The sequence below is a fragment of the Schistocerca nitens genome, chromosome 11 (genome assembly GCF_023898315.1).
Source record: "Schistocerca nitens isolate TAMUIC-IGC-003100 chromosome 11, iqSchNite1.1, whole genome shotgun sequence".
NCBI classification, from domain to species: domain Eukaryota; kingdom Metazoa; phylum Arthropoda; class Insecta; order Orthoptera; family Acrididae; genus Schistocerca; species Schistocerca nitens.
The window spans coordinates 136,580,893-136,598,020 of NC_064624.1; the positions used below are offsets into that span (position 1 = coordinate 136,580,893).

Below are 17,128 nucleotides of genomic sequence, written 5' to 3' on the forward strand. Positions count from 1 at the left end.
GACTAAGGAAAAGGCAAACTGCAACAGCTTGATGGGTAGTCAGGGAGATGGGTTTGCTATGAACATCATTCTTTATGAGCAGCACGACTCCCCCACGAGATGGAATGCTGACCTCGGGCGGAAGGTCAAAATGGACCGGGTTGGTTGGTTGGTTTTGATGGGGGCTAAACATCGTGGTCATCAGTCCCCAGTTCCAAACAGACATACTTGTAAAAGGCCTATACAGTAAAAGCGTAACCTCTGCACCCAGAGGGAGGGAACACCAAGGGGTACAGAGCTAAAATGAACACCGCAGTAACACAAAATAGGGGACACTTAAAAGGACCAGAGCAAATAGTTGACTAGAGTGAAACAGACTACAATGGTTGATGGATCAGGTAAAAGGTCAACCACTTAACTACAAATGAAGAACCTCCAACTGGAAAGTGTTGATACAGGTACCAACACAACTTGTTACCATGAAAGACACTATTTTGGTATCCACGTCACAAAAGTCACTGGAGTGGATGTAGCCTGAGAAATCATGCGAGAGCACCCACACTAGAGCAAGTGATAAAACCCAGCTGCACAGATTAAACGTAAAACTCAGTCAGCTATAGAGGCATCGTCAGTGAGAATTAAAGGAAGTGCAGCTGGTAAATTAAAAGACTGCCGCAAGGGGGCAGTCCATCAGAAGATGGACCACTGTCAGCCCTGCAGCACAGCGAAGGAGATAGCTGTGGATCAACCGCCTATGTCCAATTCGGAGACGGCAGAGAAAAGTCCCGCCGCGTGCTCCTCAAGGATGAGTTCCATACGGCCGTGGATGACTTTACCATGCGGAGCTTATTTGGCGTGTTCAAGACAGACCATTCAGAGCTCCAGACATAGCGGACCTTGCGATGTAGGGCTGACCGGAGGTCTCTTTCCACGAGACCAAACTCCAGGGGTGGGGAAGTGGTGGCCTGCTTGGCCAACCGATCGACACGTTCTTTTCCCGGAATGCCGATGTGGCCCGGGGTCCACACAAACTCGCTGAACGACAAAATGGACAAGGAAGAAATGCAAAAGCTCATAGCAGTCGCGAGGACGCTGCAATTTTAAAAGCAGCCATAAAGCCTCTTTGTTGGATGGAAGGCTGTGAACATTTCATTGGAAGAGTCACGATGAGGAAAAAACGAAGCCTTCAAAGACTTCCTGCTACAAGACACTGAGGTAGGAGGATTCTGCTCCATGAGGCCCACAGAAGGGTCAGCTTTCTTCTACTGTCGGCCTGCAGAGTCCTCACTGAGTGAGGCGAGAGCTTGATAGTTTGTTGCACAGCTGGACAAGGGGACTACAATACTACCACGACACTGGGTAATTTCACAACCTCAGAGCAGAATTTGAGGTCGCATGTGTGTGTGGCTATGTCCTTCTTGGAGCAAGATGTAGCAAGAACAGTACTGTAAATGCCAGACGGTAGAACGCAGGGTTTGCTACTAGCCAATAACTTGCGAGCAACTGGGTAAGGAACTTTTTCCTTTACCCGGGTCTCCTGGAGAGCCCGCTCATCGAGATACACGAGACACTCTCCAGAGGAAGTGGCACGGTCGCCACTGCAATTGATACAGCAGGGAGGAGGTGGACAATCGCCCTGGTGTGGATCCCTACCACAGGTTACGTATTTGGCCAGGTGTTGACAGACATTCAAGTGTGGTCGAAATGATGACACTGGTGGTAGTGCAACAGGTTTGGAATGCACAGTTAGACTATGAGAACCTCATTGGCTGCTTTGATCTTGGACGGAACCACCACTCTATCAAACTTGAGAAAAAAAGTGTGTGTGTGGACACTCGAGACGGATCTACCCTTTTCATCAGCCGATGGACGGCAATGACACCCTAATTAGAGAGGCACATTTGGATTTTGGCCTCTGTCAGACCGTCGAGCAGCCTAGTGTAAATAGCACAACAGGAAGAATTAAGTGTTTGACGGGCCTCTACACGAACAGTATAGCCGTGGAGGAGTGAAGCGGCAAGCAGTAGTTGTGCTCGAGAACCAGTAGTAGTCTCCAAAGGCGAAGTGCTATTCTGTAAACAAGAACACGATTTCACAAGGCCAGCAACTGCATCAACACCTTCCTGAACAATAAACGGATTTACCATTGTGAAGGACTGACTGCCTTCAATATGTAAAACCACGAGGAACCGTGGTGCAGCTGGGAGAGTTTGAATCATTAGCCTCATTCCATTTGTTTTGTAGATGTCAACTGTGAAGATGATCGGCTCATTGTGAGAAAATTCCCCACGATTTCCAGCGTCTCTGATTGCACACTCTTTCCAACTGGGTCCTCCTACACAAGGGGGCACACACACCCTAGGTACCTGTTCACACCTCCATTTGGCGCAATTTGAGAACGTAGCAGCTCAGGCAACCACCCCTCTGGACCTGGCCTGTGCTACAGGGTACATGCGAGCCCTACCTGTTGACCCGGGGCTGGGAATTACACGTTATCCAGTCACCTGTTACGCATCAGATGCATGGGGTTGCCTTCAGGAGTGCACTGGAAGGAAGAAGAAAAAAGGAGCCTCAAATTCTGAAGCAGAGGGAGGATAGGAGAAGGTGAACAAAGAATGGAAAAAGGCATGCAGAACAGTGGTGAGACTAATGTCAGCTACAGACAGTGCAGAACATTCCCAGAAACACCCCAGACATGTTCCCCAAGACGGGGGGAAAGAGAACAGCAAGAGGATAGACATGTAGCACAGAAGGGAAAAGATGCTGCCAAGGCTGAGGTGGTAGATTTCTCCCCCCGGGGAGCAAAAATCTTAAGTATTAACATCAACATCTTCTATAATGAACTGTTTTTAGATGGAGAAAGCAAGGCAAATGGTAAGTGTGTTCCAAAAAGACCACTGTTATTTTATTTCAATAAAATTAAACACATTTGTGACAAAAATACGCATTTCCTTGGAGGTGGATTACAGATATAAAATACCTTCACTGATTTCAGAAGTAACCTAAGAAAAAAGTAGTCTTCTTGAAATAAGTGTACAAGGCAGGGAAGAGGTGTATAAACCAACACTATGGGGGACCACCAATAAAATGTTGGTTCTACTATGTTCATATTAGTCACTGTGTTATGTCTATTATTTTACAGGTATTGTGTAATTTTTCTTTCCAGAAATACGAGTACATAGCATACAAATCGTCAGCGACTGCCACAATTTTCTTCTTCTTGTCGTCCGTACTTTCTAATATACAAATTATTTTCAAAGTGACAAAATGTACTAGAATAAATGAAAGCGTATAAAATGCCGCACTGGACAATACACAGTCACAATTCCTGAAATCAATCACCTGTAGCCTCTGGTCTGCCAAGGAGCACCATTCCTGGGTCCTTGGATAAACCATGAAAATCTTCCGCATTATGCGACATGCACGAAGACGCCAACTGCAGGCAGATTGGCGAGACTAGATCCAATGGGCAGGGCTTACACATTAGTGGGAAATGTTGGGCTTCAGATTGGCAGGGCGATCCATTAGAGATACCCACAGAAATGGCCTGTGGTTTTGGCCCGTCGTGGAATTCGAATTGTGTGGCCAGCTATTTACATGTCACAGACACCATGTTGATGAAATGAGACCAATTATTTTTTTCCCAGCGTCCCCCCCCCCCTCTAATTTCCGATTTCCGTGACGCATTTGAAATTCCCTGATTTCCAGAACTTGTGGCAACCCTGATTATCCACCTCAAAGAAATAAAACTCTGAGATAATCATCATAATATAATCATCCTGTAGCACATTTCCTTTCTTTGGAGCTCCAACAAACTGTGCAGCCTGAGGCATAGAATCTATTCAACACTTTTTCTGTCTATGAAAGAAAATTAGAACCCAGCAAAAGACAGCTTTGGTCTCATGAGTTCCTACAAATTCATAAAATTTCTTGTGAATGTGATAGCAGATAAACAGGACAGTCTATGCACAATTTCAGACTAATGAATGCATGAAGCACAGACATCACATTAAATTCAGCAATTTTGACAGCTCTACAGCAGCCAAATGCAGCCTCATAAACACACAATTATGTTTGATAAACTAAAATCTTATACAACAGATGTACCAACCGTGAGTCTATCATTGAAGAAGCTGTTGAGTTCACAATGTGCAACAACCAGTTTAATTGGGACAGCAGCTATAGCCTTAATGGCACAAGGAAATGGGCGCTCAATGCCAAAATGCTACACAGAAGAACTGTGTTATCCACTGTCTAACAGAATCAGTATCACTACTAGTGTTACAAAATTATTAACGTTTTAGGGTTTGTTGACATGTTGCCTATATGCTTTTTTCTCTCGGGATATTTGACTGCTGCCATCATCACAGATTAATCTTCTATTGCAGGTGGCAAACTATCTGCCACTAGCAATCAGCTGAACATCCCAAGCTGGAGGGGAGGGGAGAGCAACTATTAACATTCCTCCATCACAGACATCAAGCACGCAGAAGCTCCATGATATTTCCACAACATTAAAGTACCTCATGGCCTATTAGTACACAACGGTTAAATCCTGTCATGGCAACAGATGAAGTTGTGTAGAGCTTGAGTTCATAAAAATCTTATGTGGAGAGAAATATGACACATTCATCTAAGTCCCCTCCTGCAGTGATATGATTTCTGCACCAACACTAGTGTCCTCTTTGGCCACCAGTCACATTACAGCAAAGAGGTAATGCATTATTACAGATATTGGGTGAACATCTGGGGAAAAAAAAAAAAAAAGCAGATAAAGGCCAGATTAGAAATGTACACACTCACCTGTTGCCTGGTCAGCATTGGTTGGCTTTAGTTTTTCGAGTACCGGGCTGCAACGGAGCAGTGCTGTGCCACCCCCGGGCACTATACCCTCCTCCACAGCCGCTCGTGTTGCGTTCAACGCGTCATTCACGCGGTCCTTCTTCTCGTTCACCTCCACCTGCAACGAAGTCCATGCAGTTAATTTAACTCTTCAAGAGTTCCAGTTCCTTTATAAATACTTTACCAGATTAATGTGGACGAAATTTAAAATGCCGACATGTCAAAAGGTATGTAAAATCACACTTGCTCTTTCCCATGCTCGTGACAGAACACATCAGTAAAACAAACTACATTAAGGTTTTTATGATGCACTATTAAAATGAAAATACAGGAATGGTGAAAGAAGAGTGAGCCTGGACATTGGGGTTGGCCAGTAACTGGGTATGCTGGCCATCCTTTGCACACACTTAAATGTACTTAACAGTTTATGTTGGTCAATGCCACACAAAACAAATAATCTTTCCTCATCACAAAATTTAGGGACGGATCTATTAATGAACAGGCTGCTTCTTTCCTATCATTATACAAAATACACTCAATTAAGCGATACAGTGTGATCCGTGTATCACTGTATGGGGCAATAGGGGAAGTGGGGAGTAAGACATGCCTTAGCACCCCATGGCACACGAAGGTGGTGACAGAGAGGAATGCCACCGACTTGTCTCAGTTATAACTTCTGGCTAATTAGTCACAGTCCAGATCCCGATGACATTTCATGCCGTCTGGTTGGGTAGGGTGAGAAGGGGCAACACTTAACTGCCAAGCTGTCGAGGTCACTAGACAGACTGGTGACATTTCTCCCACGGTAATGGTTGTGGGGAGGGGGTTGACAGTATGCAGAGAGGAAAAGCAAGCTTACTAGAAAAACATAAAACTGGAGCACAATTACACATTGTTCTGCCCTTTGTTAATTCCATAAGGCCACATCAAAAACATCAATATTCCTCCAAAAACAGGTATGTTTTAAAACCACGATTCAAAGTATACTGTCTTCAAAATCTTCCATAAATATGTTCGTGACAGTGGGGTAATGGAGTGTCTCTAGCCACTCCATCAGTTTATTCATACACACTCATGTTCAGAAAAACACACATTATGTCCAGTTGCCTAGTACGCACAGGGTCCACCACGAGCCAAGATTAAATTGTTCCGTGTGTGATGGTATCGACGCACGGTAAGGCACTAATGGTGTCCTGCAGTACAGCCATCCGTGCTGCATTCACCTGATTTCTAAGTTCATCTGTGGTAGTTGGCACTGGCTCACAGTGCTGCACCCATCGTTTCACCACATCCCACGCATTTTTGACTGGAGACAAGTCTGGCATCTGGTGGGCCAGGGCAAAAGGCTGACATCCCGTGACACAAAAAAAGACATGTTCGAGCAGCAACATGTTGCCATGTATTGTCTTGCCAAAAAATGGTGTCTGGGGTGTTGCGTATGAAGGATATAGCTACAAGTCACACTATGTCATTCACGTAGGTTACACTGCTCGCAGTGCCCTGAACACACACCGACTGATTTGTGGTTGTACTCAATAACACCCCACACTGCAAGGCCTAGAGCTGGCACTGTACGTCTCGTGTGACTACAGTCACTGCGATGCCGCTTCCAGTCTGTGGCAAACCAAAATGATACCCTAATTTTCGAACAAACAGAACCTGGATTAGTCCGAAAACACTATCTGATGCCATTCCTGTCCCCAGTGACATCGTTCCATATGCCACTGCCATCTAGCACGGCACTGCACATTCGTCAAAAGTAGGCAGAGAAATGGACAATGTGCACATAACCTGAGCTGTAATAAACGGCGACAGACTGTCACCCCTGATAGTGTACAATGTGTTACGGTGTTCCACTGTAGCCACCAGAGCCAAGGAAGATGCAGATCTATCCAGCAATGCCTTTTGGATGAGGTGTCAATCTTCTTGGGTGTGTGTGTGGGGTGGTGGTGGTGGTGGTGGTGGTGGTGGTGGTGGTGGTGGTGGTGGTGGCAGCAGCAGGGGCGGCAGTAGTCTGGGCGGCGTGACGTGACCTACCTCGTCACGTTCTATGACCATTTTGCACACACCATTTGCACTGCCGGAACACTTCGTCCAACTTGAGCAGAAATTTCCCAGATGGATGTATCACATTCTCTCATGCCAATAATGTGCTCTCTTTCAAACTCACCGATTTGACAGTATGGTTTGTGTAACATCTGTGTGACATACTGCACATCTGCTCAAGTCATTCCGATTCATTACCTTCGGTTTATAGCGACGAAGAGGCTTTCGTGGTTCAAATGCTGATCATTTCTACAGAAATTTCCTATCTCTAATTGTTCGAGGTGTCCTTTTTTCTGATCGTGAGTGTATTTGTCATTAAATAGAAGTTATGTAGACATCACATGATGGCCAAGCTTTGTCAGTTCCATATTCTGATTTTCACAAATTAGAATCAAGGATTCTTTAAGAGGAACCACAGTAGAAAGAGACAATACATCCAAGCTCACAAACAAATCCAAGGGACCAAGTCACAGAATTCAACTGCTCAATAAATCTTGTAGAACTGGAAATATGGTGTTCACATTTCCTGATATGAGGAGAAGTCCCCCACCCCCTCCAAATACAAAAAGCTGCTAGCATTCTTCTCTCAAACAGAACCCCTCCCCGAATGCTTCAGTCGTATCTGAAGATTTCTCCTGGGCTTTTTGCTTATTTTGAGATCTAACCTTTCTGCATTCTTGTCTCATTGAACTACTGACTTCCTACTCTGTTTAAAATTAGTATTTTATGTTTTAAAGCTGAGCAACTGCTTTTTGTCTGAATATCTGCATTATGCACTGCAGAATAACACTGATTACTCCATCACAGGACATTAAAACTTTTGCTCGGGACCACACACTGCAATTACTGACCTCGCTGGATCCGCCGACCTTCAGGACTGCGACTCCAGAAGCGAGTCTGGCCAGCCGCTCCTGCAGTTTCTCCTTCTCATACTCCGACGTTGTCGAATCTATCTGGTCGCGGAGCTGGTCAGCGCGCCTGTCGATGTCCGACTTCTTGCCCTTGCCCTGTTAATGTGGCAAAGAATATTGACAGTCAATCGTTAGGTGCAATGTTTATCCATTTAACATGTGCTCAAATTGAAATTTAACTCTCAATTCACACTAGGAACCAATTTAAATGGGGAAAGGTGACACACTACTCACCTACGTAACTACTTACAGAGGGCTGGAACAGTTAGTTACAAAATTTAAAAATATTTTAAGTGGCATGCTTCTATGATGGCTCTTTTAGACCAGTACACCTGTTTTTTAACACGAGCTATTATTACACGTAATGCAACTTACATTTTAATCTCATTACAATTGGCAAAGATCCATTTCTTATCAATTTTCTTTCTTATATTTTCACTGATCAATGTTTGTTCTGTGTACTGGTTCATTTCAGCAACAATATTATCCAAAAACACATTGTTGGACATTATATATAAAGAAGTCTGCTCTAAAACTAGTGCTCTTTCCCCAAGAGTTGGCATACACTCCCAGATTTTTGTCTTATTTCTTTCCAAACCCATTGCTTCCATGACTGCTACTGTCTTCATTGGGAATCATTTTCAATGATTAATCTCCTTGGACTTTTGGGCAGGAAATACAATACCGCGACCACCAATATCACTATTGGGAGAATCTACTGAATTACTGTCCATATAACAACTCACTTATCACTACTATCATCAATTTTAGATGTTTTTTTATTGACATGACATGGGAATATGGGTTCTTTAGTTACTTTAGGGATTTATAACTGAAATGTTCATACAATGAAGGAGTACCCGAAACTGAACTAAGGGACCAGGCTTGGCTTGTGTACATGTGGTCCACACCAAGTGTGTGGCAGGCTCGTGCTTACTGTTTACGGCCCAACTTTACAATGAGTCTCACTCATGGCAGAGAGGCCACGGGGTTAAGAAAGGGCTAATACATTAGGTACCAAAACAAAGAAACTTAAAATAATAATAATAATAATAATAATAATAATTATTATTATTATTATTAAGAAAAGCCTACAATTTTTAAATATATACAACAAAAGCTCATAAGTGTGAAATATAAACTAAGGGGAACTGTGTTTATTTGTCACATTACAATACTGTCAACAAAGATATTCAAACTTCTAATGAAAGTATGAAGCACTAGACAATCATTGTCAAGACATGATAGTATTCTTCATTGCTCTATTAACAAGTGTTGAAGTTATTAACAGTTCAAATATCTTTGTCAGAGATGACTGTATAATTCCATTAACTACATTTCCAATGATTGTGTGTTATGTTGTAGATGGAACATTGCTGTCAGTGTTCCAACTATACACTGCAGATGCCCAAGTTTCAAACGAAGGTAGTCATGTTCTGTTGCTATTTGAAAGAATGGCCACACAGAGGTTGAGATCAAAATATCATTTCTATCTGATGGTAGAAGACTGCTTTTACCACTGGCACCAACTCGACAATCGGCTGACTGCGAAACTAGTGCTCAACCCTTAAAGGATCTGTGTAGTTCCCTTGACAATGCTCTGATAGAGCACTTGTACCTTGGTTGTACAACTTAAGAATTGTGTTGGTATGCACAGTAAAACACATTTGATAGCTGCATGATCGAAAAATTCTGCTCCCCTAAATACATCGCTAGGACACACTGAAACCTGGAACGGGTGCCTGTCTGTCAACACCGGGTCCGTGTGTCACGCAGCAATCTATCCTGTTGTTACTATGGCAGTACTGCATATAACACACTTCAGCAATTTCAAAATGAGGTTCTGTTACCATCTCATACCTTGAGCATAAGTGTATCATCTTTCGTGATGACAATTTCTCCGACCTGGCCGAGATCGGACGGCTGCAAGTCCTCCAACTTCACTGGGTTCCCCTCGTCGCCGAATACGATGCCACCCGTCGCTATTGCGATGTCCTGCAGTGTAGCCTTACGGTTGTCACCAAACCCTGGTGCTTTCACTGCTGCCACCTGAAGACCAATCTTCAACCTACAACAGTAATTATGTTACTCAACAAAACCAGGAGAAACTCAACAACAAATCGTAGCATCATAACCTATGAATACAAAGGATAGTCTTACTATCAAAAGAGAACAGAAAAAAAAGGAAGAAAAAGGAAAGGGATGATTAAAGGTCAGACAAGGAGAGGAATGAAACAAATTGAAGAATGAAGGAAGGAAAGAAAGAAAGGAAGGAAGAGCAGTGAGAGGACATGACTCTCACTGACGTTTACCAATGTTTACAATATTATAACAATGGTGCAACAAGAACTTCCAATGTTTGAAACTGGAACACACAATGTTTCCAACTCTCAGATGGAAATTAACAAAACAAATCTGTTTTGGCAACATTCCATTAATACTCACACATGTAACCAAATGCTGCCCTCAACCAACACAGAAATGTTTCCTTACAGAGCTGTGGTACTAATGCAGTTTCCAAGAAAACAGAGGTCCTGAGTTACACCAACAGATAATTTCCAAACCCAGACAAAATGCACTTAAATTCTACCAGTGGCATTATGGTTTCTCAGTTAACCTGTTCAGGTATGTAGACAGTATACAAAGTATCCTTAACAATATGTTTAACATGTTTTTACATGCTTTGAGTTCATGCATGTGTTGTTGTTGAATGTTCCACTTGGGGGCAGGATCTTATACTCAAAGTCCTTTGGGGTATTTTTTGTAATTATTTGTCAAATTTTGAAACCAATATTATATCTGAATTTTGGGAAAAAGGGGGTGGGGGTGAGTGAGTGAGAGAGAGAGAGAGAGAGAGAGAGAGAGAGAGAGAGAGAGAGCGAGCCCATTGGTTGGTAAAAAGAACCTCCTGGCTTCTAACAAGGGAACCTCCCCATCGCACCCCCCTCAGATTTAGCTACAAGTTGGAACAGTGGATAGGCCTTGAAAAACTGAACACAGATCAATCGAGAAAACAGGAAGAAGTTGTGTGGAACTATGGAAAAAATTAGCAAAATATACGAACTGAGAAGTCCACGTGCAACATAGGCAACTTCAAGGGTAATGTGCAGTCAGGAGCGCCGTGGACCTGTGGTTAGCATGAGCAGCTGCAGAATGAGAGGTCCATGGTTCAAGTCCTCCCCCGAGTGAAAAATTTACTTTCTTTATTTTCGCAAACTTATGATCTGTCCGTTCGTTCATTGACGTCTCTGTTCACTGTAATAAGTTTAGTGTCTGTGTTTTGCGATCGCACCGCAAAACCGTGCGATTAGTAGACGAAAGGACGTGCCTCTCCAATGGGAACTGAAAACATTTGATCGCAAGGTCATAGGTCAACCGATTCCTCCACAGGAAAACACGTCTGATATATTCTATACGATACTGTTGACGGCATGTGTGTCACATGACAGTAATATGTTGTCGACCCACCTTAACTTGTACACTTGGCGAATGGGTAAAAAGATTCTTCTACCTTGCCCGATTTAGGTTTTCTTGTGGATGTGATAATCACTCCCAAAAAAGTGATCGCATCGAACGGACAGACGGACATGTAATAATTGCCTGAAAACAAAAAAATTAAAATTTTCAGTCGAGGGAAGACTTGAACCAAGGACCTCTCACTCCACAGCTGCTCACGCTAACCACAAGACCATGGCACTCCTGACTGCAAGTTACCCTTGAAGTTGCATATGTTGCACGTGGACTACTCAGTTCGTATATTTTGCTAATTTTTTTCATAGTTCCACACAACTTCTTCCTGTTTCCTCGATTGACCTGTGTTCAGTTTTTCGAGGCCTATCCACTCTGCAAACTTATAACTAAATCTGAGGGGGGTGCGATGGGGAGGTTCCCTTGTAAGAAAAGCATGGAAACATATATCTTGATGGTTTAAAAGATAAGAATCTTATTTCCCACAAACATGCCTTCTACATGTTGACCACTATACTAGATTTTTTTGTTTATTTTGCATTGGTTCACATGATCTACATATATGCCCCACAAACCACTTTGAAGTGTACTCGGGAAGGTAGTACCATATTGCTTCCCCTCTTTTCACTTAAATTTCCAAATAAATTTTCCAACTGCACCGATTTCGCAAAAGGTATGTGCAAGTAACTCTTCCGGGGTGTTGTAGGGATACCATTATCGACACCCTTACTAACAGTCAATAACAGCCACCTAAATCTGCCGACAACTATACTGTTGGCCTTTTACACCCAAGCTGCTGAAACTTTGCACTTGATGTATTCATTTCTAAAGGGTTAACAAGTGAAGAACAAGAATACGAGGCACTAGGTGTATGGATGGCATGAACTAATCCCAGTGTGGTAATCGCTGCTGGTCGTGATTTCAAAGCTCCTGTGTTGCCGGCTTTGTTTTGTGTGTACATTAACAATGTGCACTGTGTATCATTTCTAACATGTGCTTGTGCTGTACTGCGCTTAGTTTCACTGCGGTTTAGAAAATTCTGATACTAAAAAAAAAAAATTTTGTTTGCAATTCTTTGTGTCAACATGTGCAGCTAGACAGCGAGGCACTTAAGTTACTACAGAGAAATCTTGACTTTTACGTGCAGGAGAAAGAATATGCAAGCATTCACGGAGAGCCATCAGTTCCTGCCAATGAAATAGTGGAACAGACATCAAACACTCTTGGAATCAGTGCAAAATAGTAGTAAGCAGATGTATTATTGCAAAAGTTGAAGCTGTAGACATGGGCCGTACTTATTCCAAACGGTCTGGATCAGGTAACATATTTTTAGCGACTCCTGGAAAGAAGAAAAAGCGGCCTCACCATGTCATCGACTTAGGTTGTTTCAAGACTGGTACACGTCACAGGCTTAGTTATGCTTACTACAATATGAAAGAGTATGCTACAAGAACTAAGTTACTAGTGTCATTAAAAAAAAATTAACTTTTCAAGGGTGGGAAAAGTCACTAAAAACAGAGCTGAAAAGCACAGATTTCCATTACAAAGCACTAGACGAATGCAAGTCCAGGCTCTAAATGTATTCTTGTACAAAATTGTGGGCTAAGACATTTATTTGATTAGTCTTTGTGAGACAACCATGAAGACTGCTATGGCACTGATTGAGACTACAGTGACGAGGTGGTGGATGGAATGGTGAGGGAAAAAGCTACAAATATCCATTATTTATTGCATCAATGTCATTATAAGATGTAGAGCGAGAAGTTAAAATCTTTGTTACTACTTATTTTGTAATCTATGTACCGTATTGTTTTCAAGATATCTGTCTTCATAAAATGCTTATTTTCTATATTTCTCTGCTCCGTTATTGAAAGCATGGACTCGACCAACAGATGTTGGCGATGTTTCAGTATTATTCCACCCCATTGAATGGTTAGTCACAGAGTGGGACTTCACTTTTGACACCGGTCACTATTGATGAACAAGTGCCTTAACACAAATTCCAGTTTGTTAAGCTCAGTAGTTCTGTGAATGACTCATATTTGTGCAGTAGCCTTGGATTCTTGCATTCTGATCACTTATGCTACTAAAATACTACACTTCTGAGCCAATGTTTCACCTTTACAATGCGATTTTATCAGTGAAGTCTTTACAATGCCTGTTTGACATGTTAGGCCATACTTTCCCACTGAACTGCAAAATATTTCAGTTATGCTGAATTGGGACATAATAGCCTCCTTAATGGAAACATTTGCAAATCATTCCAGTTTGTCAAATGGACAGTTTAGAAGGAAGGTATAACAACAACAACAACAACAACAACAACAACAGTAATGCAAGGATGACATGAGTAAATGGGCAGCAAAATAACAATGGGCAATAAAATGCAGACTGTCAATAGCAAGATGCTTTTGAAAAAGAAAAATTTATTAATTTTTCTTTCGGAACATGTAATTATTTTAACTTAATAGAAATTGAAGTGTTAAGAAGTGTTTTCTGGAGGTTATTTGCTTGAAGTGTAGCTTTTACGGGAAGTGATATGTGGTCAATGAACACTGATAATTAAGAAACTCTTTCAAAATGTGGTTCTACAGAATGGTGACAATTAGATGGGATATATCAGATCACTAATTAAAGAAGTACTTAATTGGGAGGGAGAGGGGCAGGGACAATGATGGCTTCGTTAACAGAAGATATTGGTTGATAGGAGCACCCCCTAAGGCGTCAAGAAACCGTTAATTTCATGATGGAGGTAAGTGTGGGTGGTAAAAATTGCAGAGGAGGAGAGCATTAATTATAGTATGCAGGTCACCAATAACTTTACATTAACTTATAGTAAAGTTATGAAAGTGAAACTACTGCTATGGCAAACAGGAAGTTAACGATAAGGACCACTCCATAACTATACCAACATTCTGCAGTAATTTCATTTTTGTAAAGCATTTTCTCTTGCATATCATCCCCCCCCCCCATTAGAAAGAAAAGAAGTACATGTAGCTATTACTCAAGAGCTCGATAACAATTCTTACCTGTTAACAACGAGCGTACTCAGTGCCTCTCCGTCGACATCTTCAGCAATTATCACAAGGGGCTTGCGCTGAGAATTAGCCAGTTCTAATGCTGGAATTATTGACTGAACACTGGATATCTTCTTTTCACTAAGTAGCAACAATGCATCCTGAAATTCTACTTTAGCACCTAGAAAACAAAACCAGAGCCATTAAAAATGAATCTTGAACTGGTAAATGGGGAGAGTTACAACCTATATGACAAGAATACAGTACAAAAAGGTAACGGTGCGTACAGCAATTAGTACCCAAAATTTTAACACTATTCACGTAACTACAATACATTCTGCCACCATCTTCACATGCAGAATTACACTGAATGAAGATTTCTAGAATATACATTTGGGCTACATAATTCAAGTATATTACTGCAAAAGGACAAACTGAAAAGAATAGGAACACAATTCAAACAGCAGAACAATTTTGCACATCAGCCTATTTTGAGCCTAACAATTTCATTGATAGTACAAATTTTCTCTCCTGTCTCACACTCTGAACTGTAGTCCCTATCACTATTCATCCTTACCGTGCATTTATTCCAGTTTCTTCTACCACCTTCCATTTCATTCCAGCAGCAAGGTAGGTATGGCCCTTCTGTCTTACCAGAGTGTTCTCAGTGCATTACACCCTTTCATCATTCTAAGAAACTAATTACGAAAGACTAAATGTGGCTCTTGTCATCTGTAGCCAATCACTGACTATCATGTAGTGTTTTAATAGCTACTGTTTTTATAAAATTTGACCTTTGGTTTTTTTTCCCTCCCCCTCTCACACAACACAAGACTGTACCTGCACCTGCAATGCTAGTGGCGAATGTCAAAACATAAAAGGTGTACAACTTTGCTTCCGCCGTTTGCCGATAGGTGGCAACAACAGTAAGTAGCGGTCGGAAGAAACAGATCACAGATGTCAGACAACTAGGTTGGACCTCTGTCAACATAACCTCATTCACACGTTAGTCAATTTGTGTCTGCATCATAAAGTTGTTCTCGATTGAAAATTTCAGTTTACGAGCATAATTCTCGTCATTTGCGGTAGGTGTTACTGTTTTGGTTCAATACGAAGAAAACAGCGGCTGAGTCTCATCAAATGCTCTCAAGTACATATAGTAAGGACACTATCAGTGGAAGAACGTGTTGCGAGTGGTTTCAACACTTCAAGAATGGGGATTTTAACGTCAGACTGGCATAGTGGTGGAAGAGAGAATATTTTCGAAGATGCAGAATTGGAGACATTGCTGAGTGAAGACTCGCTTCAAACTCAAGAAGAATTGGCACGATTAGAGGGAGTGACACAGCAAGCCATTTGAAAACGTCTCAAGGCTATGGGCATGATTCAGAAAAAAGGAACTTGGGCCCCATGTGAGCTGAAACCGAGAGATGTTGAACGGCATGTGTGTGTTTGTGAACAATTGCTTCAGAGGCAGAAACAGAAGGGATTTCTGAATCGCATTGTGACCGGGGACGGAAAATGCGTTCACAACGATAATCCTAAACGCAAAAAAATCGTGGAGCTATTTCGGCCAGGCATGGCTCCAAGATAATGCTCTGCATTTGGTGTGACCAGCTCGGTGCCGTGTATTACGAGGAGTTAAAACAAAGTGAAACAATCACAGGTGCTCGTTATCAAATGCAATTAATGCATTTGAACAGAGCGTTAAAAGAAACAGCCGCAATACAGCAAGAGGCACAATAAAGTGATTTTGCAGCACAACAATGCTCGACCCCACACTGCAAAAAGAGGTCAAAATTTACTTGGAAATGTTAAAAATGGGAAGTCCTACCCCACCTGCTGTATTCTCCAGGCGTTGCTCCCTCTGACTATCACCTGTTTAGATCAATGGCGCTTGGCCTGGCTGACCAACATTTCTGATCTCATGATGAAGTCACAAATTGGATCGATTCGTGGATGGCTTCAAAAGATGAACAATTTTTTCGACGCGGGGTTCGTACACTGCACAAAAGATGGGGGAAAGTAGTGGCCAGCGGCCACAAGTGGCCCATCGGGATCATCTGACCGCCGTGTCATCCTCAGATGAGGATGCGGATAGGAGGGGCGCGTGGTCAGCACACCGCTCTCCCCGTCGTTACGATGGCATTCTCGACCGAAGCCACTACCAATCAGTGAAGTAGCTCCTCAATTGGCATCACGAGGCTGAGTGCACCCCGAAAAATGACAACAATGCATGGCAGCCTGGATGGTCACCCATCCAAGAGCCGGCCAAGCCCAACAGGGCTCAATTTCGGTGATCTGACGGGAACTGTTGTATCCACTGCGGCAAGGCCGTTGCCTTTGAATGATACATGTGTAACCAATTTTTTTTTCATTAAAGCTTCAAATGTTGGGGACAAAAAAGGTGGAAGCTTTATAAAGTTGAGAACAGTCTTTGCCTCATTGTACCAAGAATTTCCAACACCCCTTGACAAAGCAGAAGCAACTAAAATAGCTCAATTGATCACTACGATTTCCCAGGCACCAATGGCACATTAGTAACTGTGATTTAGTATGCACAGAACAGTATGCTTGGCGGAACAAAAAAGGACTTTACAGTACACACTAGAATGTTTAGCAGGGGGCATAACGCTAGTGGTGGGTAGAAGCGGGCCCTGAACTGGATCGGTACAGAGTGCATTTCAGCACGCCCAATCCACATTAAGTGGACTGGCCTGCTCGGGACACTGTTTTGCCGGACTAAGCAGCAAAGCGCAATCTGCCAAGCTGACGTGCCTCCCTGCCTTTCGCTGCCCCAGCCAAGTCAAGTAATCTCAGCTGGCCTATCAAGTCCGCTGCATTACACTGTACCTCCATCTGAAA

General features: G+C 42.5%; 1 protein-coding gene across 1 annotated transcript in view; it reads right to left on the minus strand.

The window, feature by feature from the left end:
• The window catches only part of LOC126213582 (heat shock protein 60A), a 72,562-nt gene that overhangs the window by 11,531 nt on the left and 43,903 nt on the right, over nt 1-17,128 (minus strand). Inside the window, exons 6-9 of the mRNA XM_049941431.1 lie at nt 14,276-14,444; nt 9,639-9,846; nt 7,719-7,874; nt 4,783-4,939 (exon numbers count right to left, since the gene is read on the minus strand). Of these exons, the coding sequence (XP_049797388.1) occupies nt 4,783-4,939; nt 7,719-7,874; nt 9,639-9,846; nt 14,276-14,444 (690 nt within the window). The remainder of the gene's footprint in view (nt 1-4,782; nt 4,940-7,718; nt 7,875-9,638; nt 9,847-14,275; nt 14,445-17,128) is intronic.